The sequence below is a fragment of the Leucopleurus acutus genome (assembly GCF_964270905.1).
Source record: "Leucopleurus acutus genome assembly, chromosome: 4".
In the NCBI taxonomy this organism is placed as follows: Eukaryota; Metazoa; Chordata; class Mammalia; order Artiodactyla; family Delphinidae; genus Leucopleurus; species Leucopleurus acutus.
In genome coordinates this window covers 76,534,132-76,561,260 of record NC_139146.1, presented here as the reverse complement: position 1 = coordinate 76,561,260, position 27,129 = coordinate 76,534,132, and the positions used below count along the sequence as shown (strand labels likewise).

At 41.8% G+C, this 27,129-nt stretch overlaps 1 protein-coding gene across 1 annotated transcript in view; it reads left to right on the top strand.

Moving 5' to 3' along the window:
- The first annotated feature begins 528 nt into the window (after positions 1–528).
- Positions 529–27,129, top strand: part of IGFBP7 (insulin like growth factor binding protein 7) — a 74,866-nt gene continuing 48,265 nt past the window's right edge. Inside the window, exon 1 of the mRNA XM_082837943.1 lies at positions 529–1,018. Within this exon, the coding sequence (XP_082694069.1) occupies positions 544–1,018 (475 nt within the window). The 5' untranslated portion in view covers positions 529–543. The remainder of the gene's footprint in view (positions 1,019–27,129) is intronic.

Genomic DNA, 27,129 nt, shown 5'->3' with positions numbered 1-27,129 from the left:
CACCGGGCCTGTGGCCAACGGGGACACAAAATCCCCAAGCGGGGTTTGAAAAACTAATTGTTCTTAAAAGAGCTTCCCAAACCGCAGAGCAATCAACACTCAGGTCTCCCAGACTCACGGAGAATATAATGGATTACACATGGGGTCATCTCAAAGCTGTTGTTAATAAGTATGAATGCCCGGACTGCGAGAGTAGAGGGACCAGAGGGGAGGGAACTGTCTTCACTGCGGGAGAGCCCCAAAGGACGGGGTGCAGCCCTCGGGAGCAGGGGGCTGAGCAGCAGTCGGCGGGGTGCGCTCAGAACCAAAACCAAAAGCGAAGAGGCGTGAGACGGAGCGTTCCCGGGCCCAGCGGATGCCCCGCCAGCAGGGGCGCGCTCGAGCCCCGCGGTCCCGGGAGGGGCGGTGCGGACGAGGCGGCCAAGCTCTAGCCGCCCGGGGGGTGTGGTTCCCGCGGCCCGGCCGGGCGGGGCGCCGGATTTAAAGCGCTGGCCGGCGGGACGCGCCTCACTCGCGCTCCCGCCGCCGCCAACGCTCCCCGCCATGGAGCGGCCGCCGCTGTCCGCCTTGCTCCTCGGTGCAGCCGGGCTGCTGCTCCTGCTTCTGCCCCTCTCCTCTTCCTCCTCTTCGGACGCCTGCGGCCCCTGCGAGCCGGCCGCCTGCCCGCCCCTGCCCCCGCGGGGCTGCCAGCTGGGCGAGACCCGCGACGCGTGCGGCTGCTGCCCGGTGTGCGCCCGCGGCGAGGGCGAGCCGTGCGGGGGCAGCGGCGCCGGCAGGGGGCACTGCGCGCCGGGGATGGAGTGCGTGAAGAGCCGCAAGAGGCGGAAGGGTAAAGCCGGGGCAGCAGCCGGCGGCCCGGAGGTGAGCGGCGTGTGCGTGTGCAAGAGCCGCTACCCGGTGTGCGGCAGCAACGGCATCACCTACCCCAGCGGCTGCCAGCTGCGCGCCGCCAGCCTGAAGGCCGAGAGCCGCGGGGAGAAGGCTATCACCCAGGTCAGCAAGGGCACCTGCGAGCAAGGTGGGCATGTGCGCTTTCCCCTCCGACTCCGACCCCGCCCCAGCGGGCGGGGAGAACCAGGCGCCCCCTTGCGGGGAAGAGCCGACAGGGCGTCCGCGGCCGGCGCACCTGGCTGGTTCCCGCGGCTTCTCCCGTGGGCATCCGGGCAGACTCGGGGAGGGGGGAGTTGGCACCGCGTGATGCCGGGAGGGATGGGCGACGCCTCCCCTTCTTTTTTTGGTGGTTTTGAGAGATTGATGCGTGCGCCAAGAAAGTGAGGACTTGCAGGGCGAGTGTATGTATAGAAAAGATTTCCAGATACCACAGATTCTCCCGTCCCCAAAGCTCACCCAGCTCATGCTAACAGCCGGCAAGTCGATTCGCAAAAGCTGCCCCCACTCTTCTAGGAACCCAAAAATGTCATTTTCTCTCCATTCTTTCTTGGCTTGAGTGTATAGAGATGAAGTCAAGAGATAGGAGAAAGGCGTTTGACGATGAAATACAGTATAAGGATTTTCAGAGAGAAGTTGTTTGTCCCATGTTTGGTTAGATTGTAAGAATTTTAAAAATTGGATTTCATGGTTTCTTAATATTAAGGAAAATAATTCACTTACTGGAAGTTACAGATTCTCAAACAGTAATCTAACTAGCTAATTATTTGTGGGCGAAAAAATACAAACTCTTTGAAGGATGTTTTTATGATGTCGTTTGTGTTGTGAACCTTATGACCATTTTGTTTTTCTTTTTCCTTTCTTGTGTAATTTGTCCCCAGGATGCACTGTTCAGCAGGAATGCCTTTGAGGTTATGTTTGATCGTTTATTTTATTCCAAACAAGTCCAAGCTTGCCATAAATGAAAGGGGAAAATAGAGTCTGGACTTGCAAAAAAGAAAAAAAAAAAAGAGCTTTTAATTCTAATGTCTGCTTAGGCAGTAGTTTCAAGGGAAGGTTAGAAATGCAACCTTGGCAGACTCTCTCCCGGTCCCAGCCAAGGTAGGAAAAAGGGAGAGAAGAGGCAGTTCTCCTGAAATGACAGAAGCAGTTGCTTCTTTAACACAGTTCAGACTTTCTCCAAGCTTTCCAAGTAATTTTTTTTTTTTTTTAGTTTTTCCCAGAAGTCCACATGGCTAATAGGTCATCTGCCACTGATTTCAGAGTTCACTATTGAAAGCCTTAAATAGTGTAACCAGCTTACTGTTACTATATTATCATCACCTTAAACTTAAATCATAATCACACATTTTCCCCACAGAAACAGCCCTTTGGGTCTAATTTATCAGTCACACCATGAAAAGAGAAATGAGCATAGCTTAAGAATTCATTCCAAATATTGACATTTTTCTTACACATTCCAAGGGGAATTTTTCCCCAGTCTTTCCAAATCACTGGAACTTGCCTTATCAGAGCAGAAGGATAGCTTGGTGATTATTTAAGTATTATTGTCAATTCTAGCCTGTAGCTAGTTATATCCATCTTCTCTCGTGCTATTTACATCTCTAAACCCTCACACAGTGCAATTATAAAATATTGAGACTGATAGTCATATAGAACTAGTCATATAACCTCATTATCATGAAAACCAGATCCTCAGCATCTCTAGAGTGCAAACCTCAGGAGGGTACAGACCTAGTTTTTCTTTATGTTTGGGGAAAATGTTAAGAGAAATAGCATCTAAAACTGGAAACCTTGTCATAAATTAACCTTTCTTCCCAACCTAAATTTAGAGATAAGGGGTGTAGTGCCTCGGGCCATTTATAGAAGAATGCCAGGGAGAGCAGAAAAGAATGTGAGGTCCACCAGAGTACTTTTCCACAGCAGAGATAAATGGGGCTAAAGCCAGCTCTCCTAATATATTTCTCCTGACTCCTGGAAGTGTTTTAACAATTATAGAAGCAAACCCATCAGAGTGCCATTAACTTCTGTGCCGTTTAGTATTGGGGCTTTGCAAAGAATAGGAAATGCATTTTCTAGGTTCTTCCAGCCTAGAAAGGGTTCTTCTACCTGCGGAAGAAACTTTATGCTTCCTCAAGTATTGAGAGGGAGGGGGCATCATTCCTTCTGGTGATTGGTCTCATTTAACCTGCATTTATTGAGCATCTGTCAGGTGTCAGCACTGTGCTAAGATGCTTTACAGCTGAGGATGCACAAAACAGGTCTGGTCTTGTTGATTAACAAAGTATCCATGCAAGTTACAAACCTACCTCCCAGAGTGCTTGCCCTGGAGCCACTCTGAATCTTTTCCCAGTCCCTTCTTTTCTGAGGTCAACACTTAACCCACCTTCTGTGGAGAGACCTTGGTCTGCTTGTTTTCTGTGCCTCTGTGATAAGAGGCAAAGCCATCTTTCTAAAAAAAAAATCTATCTAAAAGGTAGTGACGTAATAATCTCAAATCTAAAACTGTTATCATTAATTTAGTGCCATTAGATCTTATTCAGGTCCCTGAAGTCATGCGAAACTGGAAGAGGAGATTTGAAAATTCAGTTTAATAAAAAGTTAATAGAGACACCAAGATGTGTAATAAAATCTCACAGTTAGAAGAGAACATGGTGCTCCTTTATTCCCGTTCTTGGTTACTCCTTTTGTTCATGGTCCGTTATAGCTGAGCTCCTTGGCAATCCCTTGTTTCCTTTGGGTCCCATCCCCTCTTCTTCCTTAGAATTAATTTTTATTTGTGGAATCAGAATTCACTCTTAAGGGTCTTCCTTGCTAGTACCTTTAGTAGCAAGTTAAAAACCTACCTTAGCAATAACTCTTATTTTGGCCTCTTCTGTCCAACCCCCTTTGTGGTCCGGCCACCGTAATTGTTTGCTCTTTGCTGTTGTTTATAATCACACCCTCACTTATCTTTCCACCCTTTGAATTCTTAGCCTTCAAGGATCAGCTGGTGTCACTTTCTTTGTGAAACCCCTTGTCTTTCCCCTCCCCACCCCCCATAATGATGTCTTTGTCCTTTTGCAGCTCTGTGTAGGCTTCCAGACTTTTTTTTTTTTTTTTTTTTTTTTTGCTGTACACGGGCCTCTCACTGTTGTGGCCTCTCCCATTGCGGAACACAGGCTCTGGACGCGCAGGCTCAGCGGCCATGGCTCACGGGACCAGCCGCTCCGCGGCATGTGGGATCTTCCCGGACCGGGGCACGAACCCGTGTCCCCTGCATCGGCAGGCGGACTCTCAACCACTGCGCCACCAGGGAAGACCCCAGACTTTTTTTTTATGTTCTGATTCTGTTTATACATTTTGTGGGGGGGGGGTGGAGAGTGTTACTTTTTAAAATTTTTTATTGGCGTAACGTTAATTTATAACATTAGATAAGTTTCATGTATACAATATTATGTTTCTACTTCTGTATACCCAACAGGGTGCTCACCACCAAAAATTTCGTTTCCATCTGTCACCATACAGTTGACCCCCTTTACCCATTTTGCCATCTCCCCCACCCTACCCCCTCTGGTAACCACTGCTATGTTCTCTGTATCTACATGTTTATTTTTGTTTGCTTTGTTTATTTATTTTAGGGTTTTATTTTTTTTAGATTCCACATATGAGTGAAATCATACAATATTTATCCTCCGTCTGACTTACTTTACTTAGCACAATACCCTCAAGGTCCATCCATGTTTTTGCCAATGACAAGATTTCACCTTTTTTATGGCTGAGTGGTATTCCATTGTGTATATGTACCACATCTTTATCCATTCATGCATGGATGGGCACTTAACATTGTTTCCATATCTTGGCTGTTGTAAATAATGCTGTGATGAACATAAGGTGTGTATTTCTTTTCAAATTAGTGTTTTCTTATTCTTTAGGTAAATAGCCAGAAGTGGGATAGTAGAATTGTATGGTAGTTCTATTCTTAATTTTTTGAGGAATATCCATACTGTTTTCCATAGTGGTTGTACCAATATACATTCCCACCAACAGTGTACAAAGGTTCCCTTTTCTCCACATCCTCTTCTGATAATAGCCATTCTGACACAGGTTTGAGGTGATAGCTCATTGTGGTTTTGATTTGCATTTCCCTAATAATTAGTGATGTTGAACATCTTTTCATGTGCCTATTGGCCATCGTATGTCTTCTTTGGAAAAACACCTATTCAGCTCCTCTGCCCTCTAGCAATTTTTTAAACAATATTTATTGCACATGTACTATGTATATGTGAACAAGAGACATTCTAGCAGAATAGTTAAGATGCAGAACTCTAGAACCAGACTCCCTGAGTGTAAATCTTAACCGTGCCACTTACTGAGCTTTGAGCATGTTCCTTGACCTCTCTGGGCCTTGGTTACTCACCTATAATATAACGATTATAATCATACGTATCTCATAGAATTGTTGTGAGGATTCAATAAGATAATCCATAGAAAGCACTCAATGAATGTTTACTGTTGTCATTATTCAACTTGAAAGTAAGCTCCATGAGGGAAGGGAATTCTTGCTCCCTGTTCTATCCTCAAGGGCCGAGATCGGTGCCTGGCACTAGTAGATGCTTTGAATATATGTTGAATGAATGAATGAATATATGAATTTGCCAGGCACTCTTCTGTTGTCGGGGTAAGCAGACTTGAATAAGATACACAAGATCCCTCTCTTGTGGCGTTTACCATAAGCTTTAGACAGAAACAAGTAAACAGATATTTTCATGTAGTAGTATGTGCTGTAAAGAATGTACACCAGGGCAAAGGAGAGAGACTTAGGGATGGTTGAGCAGTATTAAGTGAGGTGGGCCAAGCCATGCCGAGGACCCTCGTGAGGATTTCAGCAAAGGGAACAGAGCTCCTGAGGAGAGAAAGAACTCTTCTAGTTAGTACAGCATCTTCCACTGACTCCAAAGAGCTCTTTGAATGTCTGTCTTCCCCACTAGACTGGGAGCATCCTAGAAGAGGGACTCCATCTTGATTATTCTTCATAAGCACAGTGGCTGGCTAATGGTTGGGCACTTCCTAAATATTTTTTGATTAAACACAGAACTCCTCTCAAAATGCCTTCTCATTGGAAATGCAGGCAGTGGACTCTGCTGCATGTCTGCCCTCTTTTCTCCTTGCATCTTCTGCCTGTCTGATGTGTAGACCAGGGAATACATCTGACATTGACTCACCTCGCTTTTAGATCAGAATCAGAAAAAGTCACATCTCAAAGAGTCTACCCCAGCCCAATAGAAATGCTTTAAAATATTTTTCTGACTTCAGTTGCCCTTTTTCAGACAGAAAGTTCTAGAAAGTTGAGTGAGTTGTTGGTTCGTTCTTATCCCTTTACCCAGTTTTAATCACTGCATCTTAGGAAAGAATTGAAAACCTGAAGAAGCTTTAGAAAATAAAATAGGCAGCCTTGAAGAAGGTCTTAAAGGACTTAAGATTCTTTTTTTTTAAATTATTTTCTTATTGAAGTACAGTTGATCTACAATGTGTTAATTTCTGCTGTATGGCAAAGTGACTCAGTTATACATATATATACATTCTTTTTTGTATTCTTTTCCATTATGGTTTATGTCATGATGTTGAATATAGTTCCCTGTGCTATGCAGTAGGACCTTGTTGTTTATCCATTCTATACGTAATAGTTTGCATCAACTAACCCCAAACTCCCAGTCCATCCCTCCCCTCCCCCCACCTTGGCAACCACAAGTCTGTTCTCTATGTCTGTGAGTCTGTTTTATAGATAGGTTCATTTGTGTCATATTTTAGATACCACATATAAGTGGATATCATAGGATATTTGTCTTTCTCTTTCTGACTTCACTTAGTATGATAATCTCTAGTTGCATCCATGTTGCTGCAAATGGCATTATTTTGTTCTTTTTTATGGCCAAGTAGTATTCCATTGTATATATGTACCACATCTTCTTCATCCATTCATTTGTTGATGGACATTTAGGTTGTTTCCATGTCTTGGCTATCGTGAATGGTGCTGCTATGAACATAGTGGTGCTTGTATCTTTTTGGATTAGAGTTTTGTCTGGATGAATGGCCAGGAGTGGGATTGCTGGGTCATACGGTAATTCTATTTTTAGTTTTCTGAGGAACCTCTGTACTGTTCTCCATAGTGGCTGTATCAATTTACATTCCCACCAACAGTGCAAGAGGGTTCCCTTTTCTCCACACCCTCTCCAGCATTTTTTATTTATAGACTTTTTAACGATGGCCATTCTGACTGGTGTGAGGTGATACCTCATTGTAGTTTTGATTTGCATTTCTCGAATAATTAGTGATGTTGAGCATCTTTTCATGTGCCTCTTGGCCATCTGTATGGCTTCTTTGGAGAAATGTCCATTTAGGTCTTCTGCCCATTTTTCGACTGAGTTGTTTGGGTTTTTTTGTTTGAGTTGTGTGAGGTGTTTGTATATTTTGGAAATTAAGCCCTTGTTGGTTGCATCATTTGCAAATATTTTCTCCTATTCCATAGGTTGCCTTAAGATTCTTTTAAAAGTCTAGAGAATGGACTTGAGGATACGGGGAGGGGGAAGGGTAAGCTGGGACAAAGTGAGACAGTGGCATGGACATATACACACTACCAAACGTAAAATAGATAGCTAGTGGGAAGCAGCCGCATAGCACAGGGAGATCAGCTTGGGTGCTTTGTGACCACCTAGAGCGGTGGGATGGGGAGGGTAGGAGGGAGGGAGATGCAAGAAGGAAGAGATACGGGGATGGATATATGTATATGCATAGCTGATTCACTTTGTTATACAGCAGAAACTAACACACCATTGTGAAGCAATTATACTCCAATAAAGATGTTAAAAAAATAAAATACAAGAGTTTCAAACACACACACACACACACACACACACACACACAAACACAAGATTCTTTTAAAGGAATGTAATCGAAAGAACAAGTTAATGTTTCTTCGTGGTTTGGGAATTAAATGGAAGGTGCCTGACCTACTGTTCTACAGCTCTTCGGGAGAGGAATTAACAGGCTGGAATTAAATAGCCACAAGGCACGTTTAAATTGCACACCAGGAAGAACTTGCAATAAAAGCTGTTGGATACTGTAAGTGCTATGTGGGAGTCAGGAGAATTCTGTTTCCAAGATTCCCTTTTAGGTTATCTCTCAGCTTCGTAAGGGAGGAGGGGAAGTGTCTGGGAGAGGATGTTATAACTTTTAAGATCTTTTGCACTCTAGACCTACGCTAGGGAGTGATTGAGCTGAGAAGGCATTTATTTGATGCCCTTAGATACGATTTCCATCTTTCTCTAGAGCCCGCCCTCAGGGTTTATTACAGACTTGCCTTCTAGAAGAAACTGCCTTATAAGGCTCTCTTTTGGGTAGTTTAGTGACAGAACTCCCTTGGATAGGGTCCAAGGCCAGCCAGCCTTCCCTCATTCTAAATTCCTCCCCACAGTGGATAAGATTATGGTGCTTCCTTTACCTCAAGCTACCCCACAAATGATCTCACCTCATCTGTGTTTTTAATTGTAAGATAAATAACATCTTGTTTTTAGCAACTGTTTGAAAAAAAAAAAATGTGAATTATTGTCAAAAGAATTTTTAAGCCAGGGAACATATGACTAACGTTTTTTGTAGTTTAGATCCGGGAGCGGCACTGTTAAAAAGCTTTGAGATGGAAGCAGACTTAGGAATATGTAAATGAATGAGTCTAGTTACTTTAGGAAATTTTTAAGATTTCCCAGTGAGTCCTTTACTCTTTATGAGGGGGGTAGGAGAGTGGGAGGGACTATAGAAATCTCTAAGGAAAGCTTTGCCAAGCCTGACTTGTGTGGATTTTTCAGGTTGATCATAGACCATCACCCCACCAGTATCCCACTACCCCCATGAAGTCTCCAAGAGAAAGTGAGGAGGTCAGGAGAAAAAAAAACAAAACAAAACAGGTTGATAATGGAGGGAGGGGTGTTTTATTCTTGACTGAAAATTAATGTGTAAAATGGTTGAATTCTGTTTTATCCCAAGCTGGTTTAATGGCAAGTGATCCGGTGCCTTTGAAAATGCTAATCTGTTGAATTGACTTAACCATCCTAGGAGGAAAGCAGGGTGAGGTTAATTAGAAAGAGCTGGAGCTAGCAAGAACCCCACCCGCTCAGGGCCTCCACCAAGCAGTGGGTTCCCAGAGAGAGGAGGCATCCATGAAATTGCCTGGGCCCCAAAGCAGGTCCAGGTGGCAAAGTTTGGTGTCTGAAAAGTAAGAAAGGTTTGGACCAGGTTAGACAGACCTAGTAACCCACTGTTGACAAAGCCCCGTTCACATGGTCTGAAGTTACTTACAGTAAGAGTGTTGGCAAGGCCAAGGACAAGCCAACATGCTCAAAGTAGAGTTTCCCACTATGAGAAAGGAACCCCCTCCAAACCTCAGGATAACATATATAATAAATGAAGGCACAGTATAGTCTACCTACTTCACAGGATCATTGCGAAGGTCAGATTATAGAATGGATATGAAGTCCCTGTAAAACTGTGCGGCACCAAATAAACGTAAAGAACCGTTATTGACTGGACTGTAAACTCCTTTGGGACCAGAACCCTACATAGTGCCTTGCAGGGTGTGTTAATGATAACTGATGTTTGTGCAGCACTTTGGGTTTCTGTGGATGTTTCCTCCAAAACCTCACAACAGCCTTGGAAGATAAGGGGAATGATTATCCCAGTTTCCAAATAAGGAACTGAAGGTCAGCCATCACACAGCCAGTAACTAGCAGTTCTGGTACATAAATCTAGGAATTCTGCTACAGCCTTGCTGTTCACAGTGTGGCATGTAGACCCAGTGGCATCGGCTCTGTGTACATACTGTCTTTCTCTTCTGTAAACCTAAAATTATTTCAAAATTAACAGCTTAAAACAAAAGGGATTCACAAAGTCAAACTCTTGGGTGTGAAAAAGCATTAGGAAGAGCTTAATGAATTTATCTTGCTTCTGTTTGCCTTTTGATGAATCGACAAGGGGGATATGTGATACATTCCCGTCTAAACTGCTCTAAAAGAGCTCTTTCAATAGCATAAAAGAGAAATTCTACATGATAACAGAGTTGATATCATAGTTTAATTGGCTTTTTGTGGTAATGTGGTACACCTTGTAATAAATGTCATAATATATTCAGCAAAAGATGGTATGTCTTCAGTGAATGAGTGTCTCTGGGGCGCCTTTGTACAGATCCCTGAGCCCAGTCTAGAGTCAGCCCTTCCAGGGCCAGATTGGAAGTCGGAGAGCCAGTGTCTTTAATTGCAACCAAGAGGCTCTTAAAGATCCAGTATGCTGGGGGCAGCTGGCCTGGATATTTTCCCAAGCAGGACCTCTTGGGGTATAACGTTTGTGTGTGGTGTTTGATCACTGGCCAGGCCTTTCTGGTAACTCCAAGCAGGATATAGGAGAAAATCACTAAGATAACTGTCAACACGCTCAAGTGTGTGCTTTCACCTGAGGTTTTAGCCCTGAGTGCTGACTGAGGCCTGCCTCCAGCATGGAGCCATCAATATTCCTAGTTGGGATAATAACATTTACTCCACATCTCAGCTGTAGTTCATGGTAGGTCAGTACTCTCTTCAGGGAATTTGCTTTTAGGGACTGAAGCATATTTTTTGTCAGTCAAGTGACAACTTGCAGAAGAAGGAAAAATCCATGTAGGAGTTTGAGAACTCAAGATAATCCATTGTGACTTTCTGAGAAAGAGGAAAACAAGCACACTTTAATATTCTAACAGGCAGAAATGCAGCTGACTCCAATCACCCTGTTCTTCATGTTGTTTTTCTTGAAGAAGGGATGTCTCCCGCTTTTTTGGAATCTTGTCTTTTTCTCTGAGAAAAGCTCAAAGACATTTCATTTACATTAGGGCAGATTAGCAGGCCGGCGGTCACGCGGTTGAATTGGAAAAGCTTCAGATCTGACATCTGTTCAGCTCTCTTCTGGCCCGACCTCAAGCAAGGGAGAAAAAGTTATCAAGAAATAGATCTCCTGGAACTTTCAGAAGGTTTTGAAAGAGACCACACAGAAATGAGGCTTTAGGAATTTTCAGGATAGCCCAAGCCTGCAGGATGCAAAGCCTGCTCCCTTCTCCCTGGGAGCTTTCAGAACTTTCTGCTCAGGGAACGGAAATCCAAAAGTGAATTTCAATAGCAGCTGCAGCAATTACACCGCAGCCCTGGCTTCCGGGGGACACCCCTCAGGAAGCCGTAGAGCGCGTGATCCAGAATGAAGTGCCCAGGCGGCGGCGCAGCTCGGAGTTAGAGGAGGTGAGGCCAGGGATCCGTGCAGCCAGGCCGCTTATTAGAGATGCTCAGCCCAGCTGGAGAGGCCAGGCCGGGGCAGAGATGAAGATGCTGCCTGAGTTTTGACAGGTCAGGACTGTGGAGCCAGAGGCCGCTCTCTGCTCAGGTGTGTCTCAGATCAGAGCTGCAGAGCAGAAGACAGAAGCTGATCCAGCTTGGCTCTTTCTACACCGCCGAGCCTTTGATGCACTAGAAGATAACTGTCAGGGCCAGGGCAGGCCTGTTCAGGACCCAGTCGTGATGTGGGCAGGTTGTCAGCCCCGCCTCATCTGAAGCCTCTTTCTTTTCACCCGCTCTGCCTGGCCTGTCATTACACGCTGCCCCTTTTTCCTGTCTGACTGAGTGCAAAGAAATGTGGTGTTCTTTCTCTACCTCCCACCCCTTTCTTAGCTACAGAGCCTGGCCGGCAACTTCATAAATGGTGAGGTCTGCTCAATCTGCTTCCTCAACTCCATCCCCAGACTCATGAGCCATCTCCTGGCTTCCCCCGCAAGACAACGAAGACGCAGACACTTGGTGTGCCACCCCTATAACGCAGCCAGCTCGGTCCACATCAGCCAGGAGTTGGCTGTCCCTTCTCTTCTTGATACTCCTTTGGGATGCAGTTTTTCAGATGTCTTAGGAGCCTAATCCATTCCGCGTAATCAGCTCCAAACCCTGTGACCCCTCTCAGGTCCAGTCCAGAGGGTTGGGGAGATGGCCACATCCCATGGTGACCATGGGCTTAACAGGTCCCCAAGGGTGACCCCAGGCCTGACTCTTGTCTTCAACTCTTGTGACTATGCTGGTCACCAGAAACCAAAATGTGCCTGGTATGCGTGGGGAGATACAGCAGAGGGGTGAGTGGGTGAACTTTGGACTCGGACCACCTGAGTCAAATTCCTCTCCGCCACTTAACTGTTTGTGTGACTCTAACCTCCTTGATTCATAGTTTTCTTACTTGCAAATCAAGTATAATAATACTGTCTGCCACTTAGGGTTGTTGGGAGCTTAAGTGAGTTACGTGAAAAGCACTGGTACCTGGCATATAGTAAAGTCTCATTAAATGCTGTTTTCATTTCAGTTTTTATTGTTATTAGCATCATAAACCCTGGTATGAGTTAGTTTATAAGTGCCTTGACTATGACGTCTTGATGTCTTAACTTTGACCAATCCAAACTATCTCCAGGTTAGATCTGAAACCTGTGTTTAGATCTATGCAAACAAAATAGCAGTGTAATGTTCTTATAAACAAATCCCTGGAAACTTCCATCTAGCTCTTGTTCTTGCGCTTCAAGGATTCCAGGACAGGGAGTCCTACTCCATCGGGGAGAGATCCCAGAGTCCAAATGCACAGTCACATGGGAACCCCGCAGGATACCTGCCGGAGGATTCACTTTGCTTTTACAGCATGGAATATTTCCATCTTCGAGCGCAGGTCACACACAGTATTTTCTAATAACACCTTTTATGTATAGAGGACATTTTGGATTTTCAGGACACTCAAATTCAGTAATTACTGGTCTATTTCTTCCCTACATGTATAGGAAATGTTGTGGGGTTTTGCTGGTTGGTTCATTTAAAAAAAAAAAAAAATGGAGTTATTGTCTCCAAAGAGGAATGTGAACCAAAAACACAGAGATTGGCAGAGGAAGAGTATGATTAGTATCCATTAAGTACATATTGGGTATTATCCTTGACTTTTAGAGACTTATTGATGGAAATAATAAAGTCTTTTGTTTGCAATTCATGTGTCTCTTCTTTGGCTTTCATATGTAGCCTTAGCTTAGCGGGAACTCATTTTAAAAACTCAAATGTTTAACTATAAATGGGCATATTTAGACTCAGGAAGGTACCCACTTAGGTTGGTTCTTTGCATCCATCTGAAAAGTGATAGCATCCACTTCCCAGTATAAGGGGGGAAAGCAGAAGAAATGAGGTTGTGGAGAAGAGATTTAAGAAGCTGGATAACTTTGCAGATTCCCCAGCGTCGGTAATTTTGAGTGAAGTTGACAGAACATTGGGACTACTGCCTCTCCATGCACTATACACCCTATCACCTTCTAAAGCAGTAGTTCTTGACCTTGGCTGGACACCAGATCACCTAGGGAGTTTTATAAAATTGCTGATGCCTGAGTGCCGCTCCAAGATTCTGGTTTAATTGGTTTGCTTGTGATCTGGGCAGCAGGACTTTTAAAAGCTCCCCAGATGATTTAATGTCCAGGCGAGGTTCGGAACCATTGTTCTTAAAAGACTTCGTGTGACCTAGGGGGTGCATCGTTTCCTCGGGATAATTACAGTAATGATGGGCCAATTTTTGCTCAGTTCATCCAGCTTCTCGTGTTTTACAGCAGGATGACTTTTCGGGCTATCTAGTACACCGCAGGAAGCGGAAACCCTAGAAGACATGATCACTCAATACAACACAAGCAGCGTGGTGGCTTAACTGCTTCCTTGACTGTTTCAGTGCTGTAATCTGAATCGGACGCAATGAAAGTATTTCTACATCCATCGGTCTTGTTGGTATTAATAAAAGTTTGAGTACCACAGTACTTTAAGTATTCACCTAAACGCGCACAATCCAACCTTTCAATCGCGTCACTAGAACATAAGTCCCACGAGCCCAGTGCTTTTTATCCTTTTTGTTCACTGTTGAATTCTCAGTGGCACTAAATAGACCGCAAGGTTACAGTGTGAGACCAGGAACGAGAAGGGGGGTGTCACCTTGTTCAACCTCAGCTGGGCCTCACGTTTTTTGCCACTCTGTGCATGGCCAAGGATGATTTGATTTGGGGGTTACCAATCTTAGCAAGTAGGTGGATTCGCAAATACGGAATCCACAAATAATGATGATCAACACTGTTAGAAAGGGTCAGATCAGTGACAAGCAATAGGGAACTACCAGGGTTTCTGAAAGCAGAGCACACGTATGGGTTATGCCTCCTTTGCGTAGTTCTGGTGCTTGGAGGTGCTCGCTAAACAGGTGCTTCGAAGATTATTCTTGGACTCTTGACCCAGTTTAACAAACACATGTGCTATCCCTGTGTTGACTGTCCCCGTGATCAGTCTTTATTTTTGTCCTGCACCCACCTGCAAGCAGGATCCCATCCCAAAGGCGTTCATGAGAAGTGTAGATTTTACTAAGTCTTTGTAGGGCGGCAGGAAGGTCCTCCCGTTTCTCTCTCCAGCCTTACCACCAGCTGGACTCCTGGGTGCCCTTCCTTCCCTCACGCAGAGCCAGGCTTATGGTGCCATCCCTCACCTTGCCTGCAGCCGGGCCTCTCATCCCTCTCCAGGTTTACGCTTAGCAGTCAGGCTCTCTCCTGGCTTCTATGAGTTCACGCATCACTTAACTCGGGAAACAACGCTTACCTGGTCCTCACTGTCATTAGAAGTGGAAAATGATAATGACTTCCCTGTCAGTCAAGTGCCTGCTTTCTGTAAATGCTGTGCAAGGTGCCATGATAAGGAAATTTGCAGTGGTGAGGACGATAATGCCCCTTCTCTAAGAAGCCTACAAACCTGTGGTCCATCTGGTGGTTTGTAAAGTGTGGGAAGGCAGAAGTGGCATTTACACTAAAATAAAAGAGCCCTTTGTAAGTCAGGTTAATAAGAATGCATAGGAGCAAAGAATACACACACATATGTACTCAACTCTTTATCATTGGAAGCACTTATTTTCTGTGCAGTTTATACTGGAAGGGAAAAGATGAACAAAAATACATTCATGTTTGTGGCCTATGAATACATCATAATTTAATTATAGACTTATGAGCTTATAAATAATGTAACTATGGCTAGGTGTGTAGTATATAAATGAATTGGCTATTACTTTGCCCAAAGTGCCATTCCGGAGAGGAGACGAGTGAATTTTATTTTTGTTTGCTCAGAATTGAACTAAGTATAGAATATTGATCCAAAAGAATCTTTAAGATTGTGTTTAAATACTTTGGTAACACTAAGAAAAAAACTCAGTAAATTCACTTTGCTCTACCTAATTCCCTGGCAATGTGTAAAAGCAAAATTTTAAACAGAGGCAATGACCTACTGAGACCAGGAGGATATATTTTGCAGCTGCTAAACATCCATCAGATGTTTAGCTTGTCGGACAAACCACAGTGGGTTTTAAATTCTGGACTTACATATCCTTGTTCATTTAATTTCAGCTGTGTGTTCTGGGAATGTTAATTCCCAGAATTAATTTCATTTTCAATAAAGATCTTTGTTATTGAAGAAAAATGTTAAATCTGTAGAATTCATTGAAATCAATCATTAATATTTTTATTCTACCCAGTTTGTATTTATTATATTTTATTCTAGTGTTTTTCTAGGCATGTATTATACAACCATTTTTGATAGTGCTATCCATATATTTTTTACATCTTGTTTTTCATTTGTAACTATTTTCCATGTGTTTAAAATATTTTATAAATATTTACAGTGTTGCATAGGCATTTGAATGAGCCATAGTTTACCCCAGTTTTCCTCTGTCAAAAACAAGCTTTAAATTCACATCTTTGGACATATAGATCTTCTTTCTTCTGCATTATTTCTTTAGAATAGATTGCAAATTAGAATTACTGATTCAAAGGTGTGAACATTTAAACATTTTTTGATACATGTTGACATTGGTAGATTCCAGTTTAAAAATTAGCCTCTCCAAAATAATTTAAACAAAAGGCCAAAAGCAAAGCATTTCAATATGCCATTGGAATTACTTTTTAATTATCTTCAGACTTGGGTTATTCTCGTGACTGCCCCACTCTGATGGCATAGAGACCATTGAGAGTTGTTCCTTCAGCCCAGTTCCCATTTATGAAATTTGTAACAACTGGCCAAAAAACTGAGGGCCCTGCCAGTCATCTAGTTTGCGTCCAAGACTGCCAGGCATCGGGAGTAGTTCAGATCAGCTAGAACTCTGCTTACATCATTGAATTGGGGTTTATACAAAGCACGTGCATCCCTGCTAGAGTAGCTTGAAAATGTCTGTTGCAGTGGCAGCCACCTATATGAGACGTAAACAGTAAAAACTGTGAAATTTGGAAGGTTTGTCTTTGGTATTTTTTTCACAGAAGAAAATAAATAGCCTTCACAGCTTTATTTGACTACAGCCAAATATACGTACAATTGATTCTCAGCATCTCTTTAAAGATGAGTTGTGTGCATAATACCAAGACCATGGTTTGACCCCTGTTTCATCTCAGTTTGTGAGATGCACTGTTACTCTCCACGTTTCAGTGAGAGCCTGTGGCTTGCTCCACTTCATAAAACTGGAAAAGAATCTACTTACGACATTTTACTGCACATGTCCTTGGGGCTTTCCTTGGGTCCTTAAAGAGACTGGCAAAGCCTTGTTTCTTTTTTCCTTAAGTCCTTTAATCTCCAGCACATTCAGCAACAAAAGTCTTTTGTAAGGCAGTTATTCCAGCTAAGACAGTAACTAAACAGTGCTGAGAATATATTTATAAAATGGAGACTCTGTATGTGATTGTTCTGGTGGAATTTTTCCCATATTTGACTGGGAGAGAGGAATACTAACAAGACCTTAAATCAACATAGCACAGTACAGTTTATAAGCATTTTCACGTACATGCACACATATATCACCTTTTTAATCCCCACCAGAACACTAGTGTGTTATCCCTACGTTATAAATTAGGCAACCATGATTCAGTTTGAATGCCCAAACAGAGCCCTAATTAAGGGGGAATCCAGGGAAGCTGGAGCAAGGATTTTGGGTGAGCTGTTGTGTAGATGGGCACACACACACATACCCGTGTGCCCACATTTAAAGCCACAGGAAGCTAAAATTGAGTTTCAGAGCCAGTTAAACATAAATGCTTCATTCCAGTTCTTGATCTGTGCATTTCAGTTGCCATTCCTAAACTTGTGTCTCCATTAAATTGCCTGTATTGTGTTTTGTTTTTTTTGGGTGGGGGGCTGCGTTGGGTCTTGGTTGCCGCGCGCAGTCTCTCTAGTTGTGGCGAGCGGAGGCTACTCTTTGTTGCAGTGTGGTGGCTTCTCTTGCGGAGCACCGGCTCTAGGCATGCGGGCTTCAGTAGTTGTGGCACGTGGGCTTCAGCAGTTGTGGCTCACGGGCTCTGGAGCGCAAGCTGAGTAGTTGTGGCGCATGGGCTTAATTGCACCGTGGCATGTGGGATCTTCCCAGACCAGGGCTCGAACCTGTGTCCCCTGCATTGGCAGGCGGATTCTTAACCACTGTGCCATCAGGGAAGTCCCACCTGTATTGTGAAGTTACTCTGATTATTACTAAAGTATGGAAATGCATATACTTGTGCTTGTTTTGTTAAACCATGTATGTGTTTTTGAAGAAAGATGGAAAATCCTTCTTCAAAGAAAGAGAATCGAAGCTGTTGTTTCAGCAAATAACCTAAATTCAAGGTTTTGGCAGTGGCAGTTGTCTAATATAGCATGAAATAATAATTCCCCAAGTGCTTGTGATTAACTTGGTTAATTAAGGTAGTCCAACTCCCAAAGCAAGCACACTGCCAGGACCTGTAAGCTTTGCTCGGTGAAATAACCAGTGTGCCATCCAGTGTTCTGAGGGAAGTGCAAAATAAGTTAGAAAAGGTAATGAGATAAATCGCTGCTTTCACATGTTTTCTAACAAATAAAACCTATATCATTGAAGAGCCTAAGGAGAACTTTGTGAAGAACAAATTAAATTTTTAATCAATTTGAATAAAATTGAGTCTCAGGGAGATTTCGGGATTTTTTTTCCTTGTGTCACATGAATTCATGTGCGTGTGCTTCATCTCTGTGGAATGAGAATGTGACCCACTGAGAGGTCCTTAAAACTAACAGTGTATCATAAGAACTAGAAGGCCTTGACCTCAGATACTGCCAAAGAAAGCAGGAAATAGTAGGTTTCTCATGAAAGTGTGACATTTATCTCAGACTGAAGAAATTCTTAGTCAGAGGTGAAGGAACATTTCTCAGCAATTTTTTGAATCAGTCGTGTAATTTAGTGTGCATTATATTTTAGTTTGCAAATACTTTTTAGGTTATGTGAGCTTGTACCTGATGTGAAAGTGCCATTCTTATACCAGTTCCTTCAACATATAAGGGGATGTTTAGATTTGGGGAAGGGGAAAAGAAGAATGATCACCCAAAAGCACAACAGCTGGTCTATCAGTAAGGCACATGTTCAGCTGCAAGTAATAGAAAACCTGGCTACAGTGGCTCCCTTAGAAGGGGGTTGGTTGCTTGCAGAACAGAGTCCAGGTGTAGACAGCTATTGGTGTGGGTTTAACAGTTCAACAGTAACAGCTTGGAGGACCCAGGTTTGTTCTTTGTGCTCTGCTGTCCTTTGTGTGTTGGCTTTTGACTTCATGCCTAATGGTCACAAGGAGGCTGCAGTACTTCACATCATTGAGTCCTAATTTCAAGGCAACTAGAAGGAACAAGGAAAAGGGCAGTGCCTGTCGCATGTCCCATTTTATCAGGTGAGCAAAAGTTTCCCGTACACTCTCAGCAAACGTCTATCTCATTGGCCAAAAATGGGTCACTTGGCTACCTCTAGCTGCAAGAAAGACTGAGAAGGAGGGCGGAGATTAGGGCAGAGTCTGCCTACCTACAATGTCTGCTATAGCTGGGCAGCAGTTATTAGTTTTACACTTCAGAAACAGTTGCTGGAGGCAAATTTAAAGGATGACTGGAAGCTCAGTGTTTGAGAGTCCACAGACCCCCTCAGATTTCACTGAACAGTAATCAGTTACTTTTGAGAAGCAGGTGATGAAATAGATCATGGCTGGGGGGAAAAAAAAGAGCTTTCTAGAAAAATATGTCATTCCCAAAATTCAGTGGGAAGAGGGAAGAAGTCCTATGTAAAAGGTGCCAAAGATCTTCATAGAGACCACTTTGAAAGAAACGATATTTCACTCCTTAACAGTTTCCTTAACAGAAATGATGGCTAACAGATTTGACGGTTCATGCCTTATTTGCTTTAAATACGTGGAAAGGGATCATTTGAAATTAACTCAAACAAGGAAAGTGGGGTTTTTAATTGTTTGTGGGTAAGAGCTGTAAAAATGCTTAGAAAACAAGCATACTTTGATTTTTCATAAATGGTATAAAGATGAACTTCAGTTCACCCTCCGGTCTAAGTATGGTGAATTTCTAATTGCTGTAATGTTTTTATGCTTATTTAAATCATTTGTATTGCAGAGATAAATGCTTGAGAGCATGAGGTTCAAATTCCCACTCCCCCATTTACTAAATGCATGATCTTGGGCAAGTTACTTCTCTGAGCCTCAGTTTTGTCATCTGTAAAGTGGGGACGATATTGCCTACTTTTAATGGTTGTCTTCAAGCGTGGTACTCAGCACACACAGTAGGGGCTCACAGTCTGGTCATTACCCTCATATTAGTTGTAGTGCCAATGCTTCTGGAACAGCCCCCAAATGTCATCCTGGTACTTTTACCCTTCTTCCCTCTTTTTCTGTCTTTTTCGGCAAGGATGCCTAGAGATGTGGTAATCAAGGATGGAGGCAGCAACTGAATGGTAGGAGTAATTTGGGGGGACTGTATGGAGAAAATGAAGGCTATTCTCGCCCAAACTAGTCCAGAACCTCTTTGTCTTTATATATGTATAATTGGTACCCTGCCTTCTTCCAAAATGGAATATGAGGTAGTCTATATCATCACACTCTTCAGGTATAACAATAGTGTTCTAAAAATACTAATCTTGTATCAAACCACTATGTTGTATACCTGGAATTAACATGGTGTTGTAGGTCAATTAGACTGCAGTTAAAAATAATAATAAAATAAAAATTAAAATAAAGGGTATGAACATATGGTATTAGGAATGAAAAGGGTGGGTATAACCTATAAATACAATAAAATTTTATAAAATTATAAAAAAATTTTAAAACCACTAATCTTAGAAGAGTCAGAGTCCTGATTATACATTGACCAAATGTGTGATTGTGAGCACATTACTTAATCTCCCAGTCCTGTCTATTTCCTCACCTGTAAAATGGAGCTACCAAGACCTGTATTAAAGGGTTAAGGTTATGGGAAAGAAATGAGGTAATGGATTTGAAGGCTCTTTGTAACTGTAAAGCCCTGTATGAATGCAAGATTTGATTCCCTTTGATTTCACCCGTTGTTATAGCAACAACTCTCAAATATGCCCAATTAGTTAACTACCTTGTGTACACCTGTGTCAAATGTTTACTTTTTAATAGGCCACCCCATGTACGCCTTCCCTTCAAATCACTACCAGCAAAGAGTGCCCAGGAACTGCTTATGTTATAATGTTAGCCTGAACCAAACATAATTAGTAAGGAAATCTGCCCCAACAAATTCATACACAGCAAAAATATAAAGTAGTTTAACATCAGCATCCATTTGAGTTAGTCTTTTCTTCTCCTGCCCTCCATTTGTTGAGTAATCAAGAGTTGGCAGTGCTCTCCCATCTAGAAGCTCGTGTTGCATATTGACCTGGAAAGGTATTAGTCCAGGTAACGATGGCAACTTTTATGTTAACCATCAATCACTTTAATGAGTACAAGAAAGCATCCTATCACCCTGCCATAAGGAACAGGAATTAAGAATGACTCCTTCGTCAGTTAACTATGTGCATGTTTTCTGTGTGTCAGGTGCTACATGGCACTGTGGCCATGGAACAGGCTGCAGTCTCCAGGAGTTAGTTTAATAATGGGACCGTGGCAACAGCAGAGTTTGTTGATCTCCCTGAATTCAATCCCCTCATAAAAACAGAGCCACTGGAAGGATGGCTGCCAGGACCTGGGAGAAAGGAAGAGTAGGGAGTTTTTGAGTGGCTATAGAGTTTCAGTTTTGCAAGATGAAAAGAGTTCTGGAGCTCTGTTGCCCAACAATGTGAATATGCTTAACACTACTGAACTATACACTTAAAAATTGCTAAGATGGTAAATTTTATGTTGCATATTTTACTACAGTTTTTAAAAAGTAAAAAATAAAGCCACTAGATACCAAAATCAAAACCCCATGGACAGCATTTACCACACAAAAGTGACAAGCTAGCCCTGTGAATCCCAAAATATAAGTGGCTTTAAACAAGCCCCCTGTGCTGGGAGGCCTGCATGATGTCAGCAGCTCTGTGGAAGGAAGCAGAGGGAAGTAATGAGGTGAAGACAGATCTGATAATAGGAAAATTCCAACATAGCCAACAGGTGTTCACTCACTGGAAAGTGTCATGCACCCAGTCCATTAGTGGGTGAGTGCAAGCACCCATGGGAGGGTCTATGGAGCTGGAGCATCCTGAGCCCTGTGAATTCTCACAGCTGACTAGGACTCCCTTCCAGGACAGGGTCCTTCACCAAGGAGAAACTTCTAGAAGTAGAATCAAAATTGAGCAGGAGAGAGACAACAGAGATGAAGGAAAGACAAAGGCAGTTGGGGAGGGATTTAGGTCCTTGTGATTGCGAGACAGCTCAACAACAACCGGAGAAAAGAGGATCCTATCTTCTCATGCATTCCACATTGCTATCAGAGAAAACCTTTCCAAGAAATGCTCCTGTAGATTTATTCATGAGTCTCATCAGCCAGAATTGGAGCACACACCCATGCCTGCACCAGTCACTGCCAAGGGGAATGAGACACCATGATGGGCTGACACCAGTCGTAATTCACCACGTAAGAATTAAGCTTCTTCTGTCGCATGAGAGACGGAAGACCCAAACAAAAGCCTGGTTTGCCATCAAGGAAGAAGGGGCCTGCCTACTGGGTATATAATCAACATTATTTGCAACAATTTGCTATCTTCTATCTTGCCATCATGCCCAATTATGCCTCTGATCTTCCAATAGTGCAGTCACACCAAGTCTATGGGAATTCTTCTGTTAATTGCAGTTGGTAGATATGTTATCACACATGCAAAATGAGTCTTCAAGGGTGACATATGCAGTTGTTTGAGCCTCTTTTCAAAATATCCTCAATTCTCTTGGGTGAGTTAAATACATGCTCTACTACCACAGTATTAATTTAAATAAGTATTATTGACTACCTAATATATCAAAATAATCTTTGAATTATGGCAGGATGTAGAATGAATAAGGTATGATTTCTATCTTTAAGGTTCCTAGACTATAATATAAAGTATAATCAACCACATTCAAGCCTGTGACATAATTTTATTGTCTAAGCAGAATAAGTCTCAAGCAGCACCTGGGTCTCTTATCAAGTAATTCTCCTAGGGAGCAGCTCAGCACCAATTACATAAAAATTTAAAACATTTTCTAGTGGGGAGGTAAAAAAAACAAAAAACTGGGGAGGGAAACAGAACAAGGAAATCTCAAAGAGCAAGTTACCATCTTTATTTTTGAATAATTAATTTTAGATATTTTAATAGCACATAAAATGGTTGGTAGGGTGTACTTCTACTTTAATGTATAGAACACATAAAATGCAAGTTCTTTTTAGAACTTATTTTAATATAATGCCTTTTATACAAAGTAGTGGCCAAAGCAGGGTCAAACAGTTTACCCCGCTTCCTACTGCATGCAAAACAAATTCAAGATGGATTAGCACTCCAAATAGGAAAAGAAAATTTTTTTAACAAAAAATTCAAGATGGATTAAAGGATTAAATGCAGAAAAGTAAAAGTAATAAAATAGAGCTATTCTGATAACCCAGAAATCATAAAGGAAAAGGTTAACAGCTACATACAAGTTTTAAGCTTGTATTCAGTTAGTCAGGCATTATTTTTATTGGGAGCGAAGTATGTGCCAGGCACTGTTCTTTTTTTTTTGCGGTACGCGGGCCTCTCACTGTTGTGGCCTCTCCCGTTGCGGAGCGCAGGCTCCAGACGCGCAGGCTCCAGACGCGCAGGCTCAGCGGCCATGGCTCACGGGCCCAGCCGCTGGGCGGCATGTGAAATCTTCCCGGACCGGGGCACGAACCCCCGTCCCCTGCATCGGCAGGTGGACTCTCAACCGCTGCGCCACCAGGGAAGCCCCAGGCACTGTTCTTGATGCTGAAGATACAGCAGTGTGCTAAAGAGCCAGCATCGCTGCTCTCAAGGAGCTTACATGCTATATGGCAACCAGTACCACAAATAAATGTCTGTAAAAAAAACAAAAACAAACAAACTTGAAAGACGGTCATAGCATGGAGAAATTATTCGCAAAATATAAAGAGTAAATATCTGTGATAAACAAGAGCTCATATAAATTGATAAATGACCCAAAGGCAAATAAACAGAAATTATAGTGAATTAAAGTGAGAACAAATGCTAATGGCCAATAAACATGTGAAGAGTTGCTCTGAAAAGTTGCTCAACCAGACAAGCAGTCCTGAAAATGCAATTAGAACAGCAATGACATACAGCGTTTCCCCCTTCAACTGGGGCTAATTTTTAAAAATTCCTAACTCCCATTGCTGGGAAATGTGTGAGGAAATGAGCACCCTCATACACTATCACTAAGTGCAAGAATTCCTAACTTTTTGAAAGTGATCTAAGAATGTCTATTAAAATTACACATTCTCATACCCTTGACCCAGAAAGCACATTTCTTGGAACCTATCCCACAGAAACAAAAGCACTAAGAATATGTGTAAGAATATTTGTTGTATCATAGTTTGCATATAGAAAAAAGTTGAAACACCCTGAATATTATTAAAGAGGTACACCCGTGTTATGGAACATTTTGTTATTGAAAAGAATGAAGTTGATTTATGTGTATTGACTTAATAAATCAATATATGATATATTGATCACTGATAACAGGCAATTTGTAGGGTGATAGGTATAAAATTTTTAATTTAAAAAATAAAATGAAAAAGTATATGGATGTATAAACTGTTAACAGGTTATTGGGAGGTTAGGATTATCATGAGATTAAAAGTAGACAGTTTACTGTCTATATACTTGTATATTGTTTTAATTGTTACAATGAGCATGTACTTTTTTTTTTAATCATCTTGAAAAACAATTTAACTTATTCAATGATGTTTTGGAGGGTGGAACTGGAATCAAAGGTGGAAGTTGCAGGAAGGCTGATTTTAGTTCACCTAAGGAAGAACCTTATAACAACAACAGTGATTCAGCAATGGATTTGGGAACCTTGGCTGAGGGTCTCTGGAAGTATTCAGACAGAGAACCATAAGCTGTTGGAGAGCAGACTTTTGTGTCCAGTTTGAGGGTTGGACTAGATGACTCTTAAGGTTCTTTCCAACCCCAATAGTTTTATAATAGCTTAATGTTATACAGTGAGACTTGTGATTCTTTTTTATTAAAGGTTTTTTTCATTGAGATATAATGGACATACAACATTATATTCGTTTCAGGTGTGCAACATAATGATTCAATATTTGTATACTTTATTGTGAAATGGCTACCACAATAAGTCTAGTTAACATTCATCATCACACGTAGTTATAATTTTTTTCTTGTGACGAGAACTTTTAAGGTATACTCTCTTAGCAACTTTCAAATATAGTATTATTAACTGTAGTCACCATGCTGTACATTACATCCCTATGACTTATTTTATAACTAGAAATTTGTACCTTTTGCCCCCTTTGCCAATCCCCTACCTCTGGCAACCACAGTATCTATAAGTATAGTTCTCTGTATCTATGAGTTCCATTGTTGGTTTGTTTTAGATTCTACATACGAGATCATAATGGTATTTGTCTTTCTTTGTCTGACTTATTTCACTTTTCATAATGCCTTCAAGGTCCATCCATGTTGTTGCAAATGACAAGATTTCCTTTTTTATGGCTGAATATTATTCCATTGTATATATATATACAGCACATCTTTATCTATTCATCCATCAATGGACACTTAGGTTACTTGCATGTCTTGGTTAGTAAAAATAATGCTGCAGTGAACACAGGGGTGCATATATTTTCGGGTTAGTGTTTTTGTTTCCTTCAGATAAATACCCAAAAGTGGAATTGCTGAATCATAATGGTAGTTCTATTTTTAATTTTTTGAGGAGCCTTCATACTTTTTTCCATAGTGGCTGCACCAATTTACATTCCCACCAGCAGTGCACAAGGGTTTCCCTTTTCTCCACATCCTCCCCATCACTTGTTATTTCTTCTCTTTTGATAGTAGTCATTCTAACAGATGTGAAGTGTTATTGCGGTTTTGATTTGCACTTCCCTGATGATTAGTGACATTGAGCACCTTTTCATGTACCTGTTGGCCATCAGTTGGCCATCCAGATCCTCTGCCTATTTTTCAATCAGATTGTTTGGTTTTTGGCTGTTGAATTGTATGAATTCTTTATATGTTTTGGATATTAACCCCTTATCAGATAATATGATTTACAAATATTTTCTCCCACTGGTTGGTTACCTTTTTATTTTGTTGATGGTTTCCTTTGCTGTGCAGAAGCTTTTTAATTTGAGGTGGTTTTGGTGTCAGATTTGAAAAATTATTGCCAAGACCAATGTCAAGGAGCTTACCCCCTATGTTTTGTTCTAGGAGTTTTATGGTTTCAGGTCTTACATTCAAGTCTTTAATTCATTTTGAGTTAATTTTTGTTTATGGTGTAAGATGGTGGTCCAGATTCATTCTTTTGCATGTGGCTGTCCAGTTTTACAAACACAGCTGTTGAAGCGACTATTCTCCTCCCATTGTATGTTCTTGGCTCCTTTGTTGTAAATTAATTCGTCATAAATGTGTGAGTTTATTTCTGGACTCTCTATTCTGTTCCATTGATCTATGTGTCTGTTTTTATGCCAAAACCATCCCATTTGGATTACTACAGCTTTGTAGTATAGTTTGAAATCAGGACATATTATGCCTCCAGCTTTCTTCTTCTTTGTCAAGATTGCTTTGGCTATCCAGGCTCTTTTTTGGTTCCATACAACTTTTAGGATTGTTTTCTCTATTTCTATGAGAAACACTATTTTGATAGGGATTACATTGAATCTGTACATTGTTTCAGATAGTATGGACATTTTAACAATATTCTTCCAATCCATGAGCAAGGGATATCTTTCTATTTATTTGTATTTTCTTCAGTTCCTTTCATCAGTGTCTTATAGTTGTTTTTTTTGTTGTTTTTTTAAAAGAAGATGTTGGGGGTAGGAGTTTATTAATTTACTTATTTATTTTTGCTGTGTTGGGTCTTCGTTTCTGTGCGAGGGCTTTCTCTGGTTGTGGCAAGCGGGGGCCACTCTTCATCGCGGTGCGCGGGCCTCACTATCGCGGCCTCTCTTGTTGCGGAGCACAGGCTCCAGACACGCAGGCTCAGTAGTTGTGGCTCACGGGCCTAGTTGCTCCGCAGCATGTGGGATCCTCCCAGACCAGGACTCGAACCCGTGTCTCCTGCATTAGCAGGCAGATTCTCAACCACTGCGCCACCAGGGAAGCCCAGTGTCTTATAGTTTTTAGTGTACAGATCTTTCACCTCCTTGGTTAAATATGTTCCCAAGAATTTTGTTCTTTTCGATGCTGTTGTAAATGGGACTGCTTTTCTTAGTTTCTCTTTCTGATAGTTCACTGTTGGTATATAGAAATGCAACTGATTTTGGTATATTTATTTTGTATCCTGCAACTTTACTGAATTTGCCTATTAGTTCTAACAGTTTTTCGGTGGAGTCGTTAGGTTTTCTATATATAACATTATGTCACCTGCAAATAATGACAGCTTTCCTTCCTCCTTTCTGATTTGGATGCTTGCCTAATTGCTCTGGCTAGGACTACGAATACTATGTTGAGTAAAAGTGGCAAGAGTGGGCATTTTCATCTGGTTTATCATCTTAGAGGAAAAGCTTTCAGCTTTTCACTGTTGAGTATGTTAGCTGTGGGCTTATCATATATGGCCTTTATTATGTTGAGGTATGTTCCCTCTATACCCACTTTGTTGAGGGTTTTTATCATAAATGATGTTGATGAGCATGCACTTTTGTATTTTTTTTAAATACCAACAAAATTTTTTAAAAAAAATACTGTACCATTACAGCATTG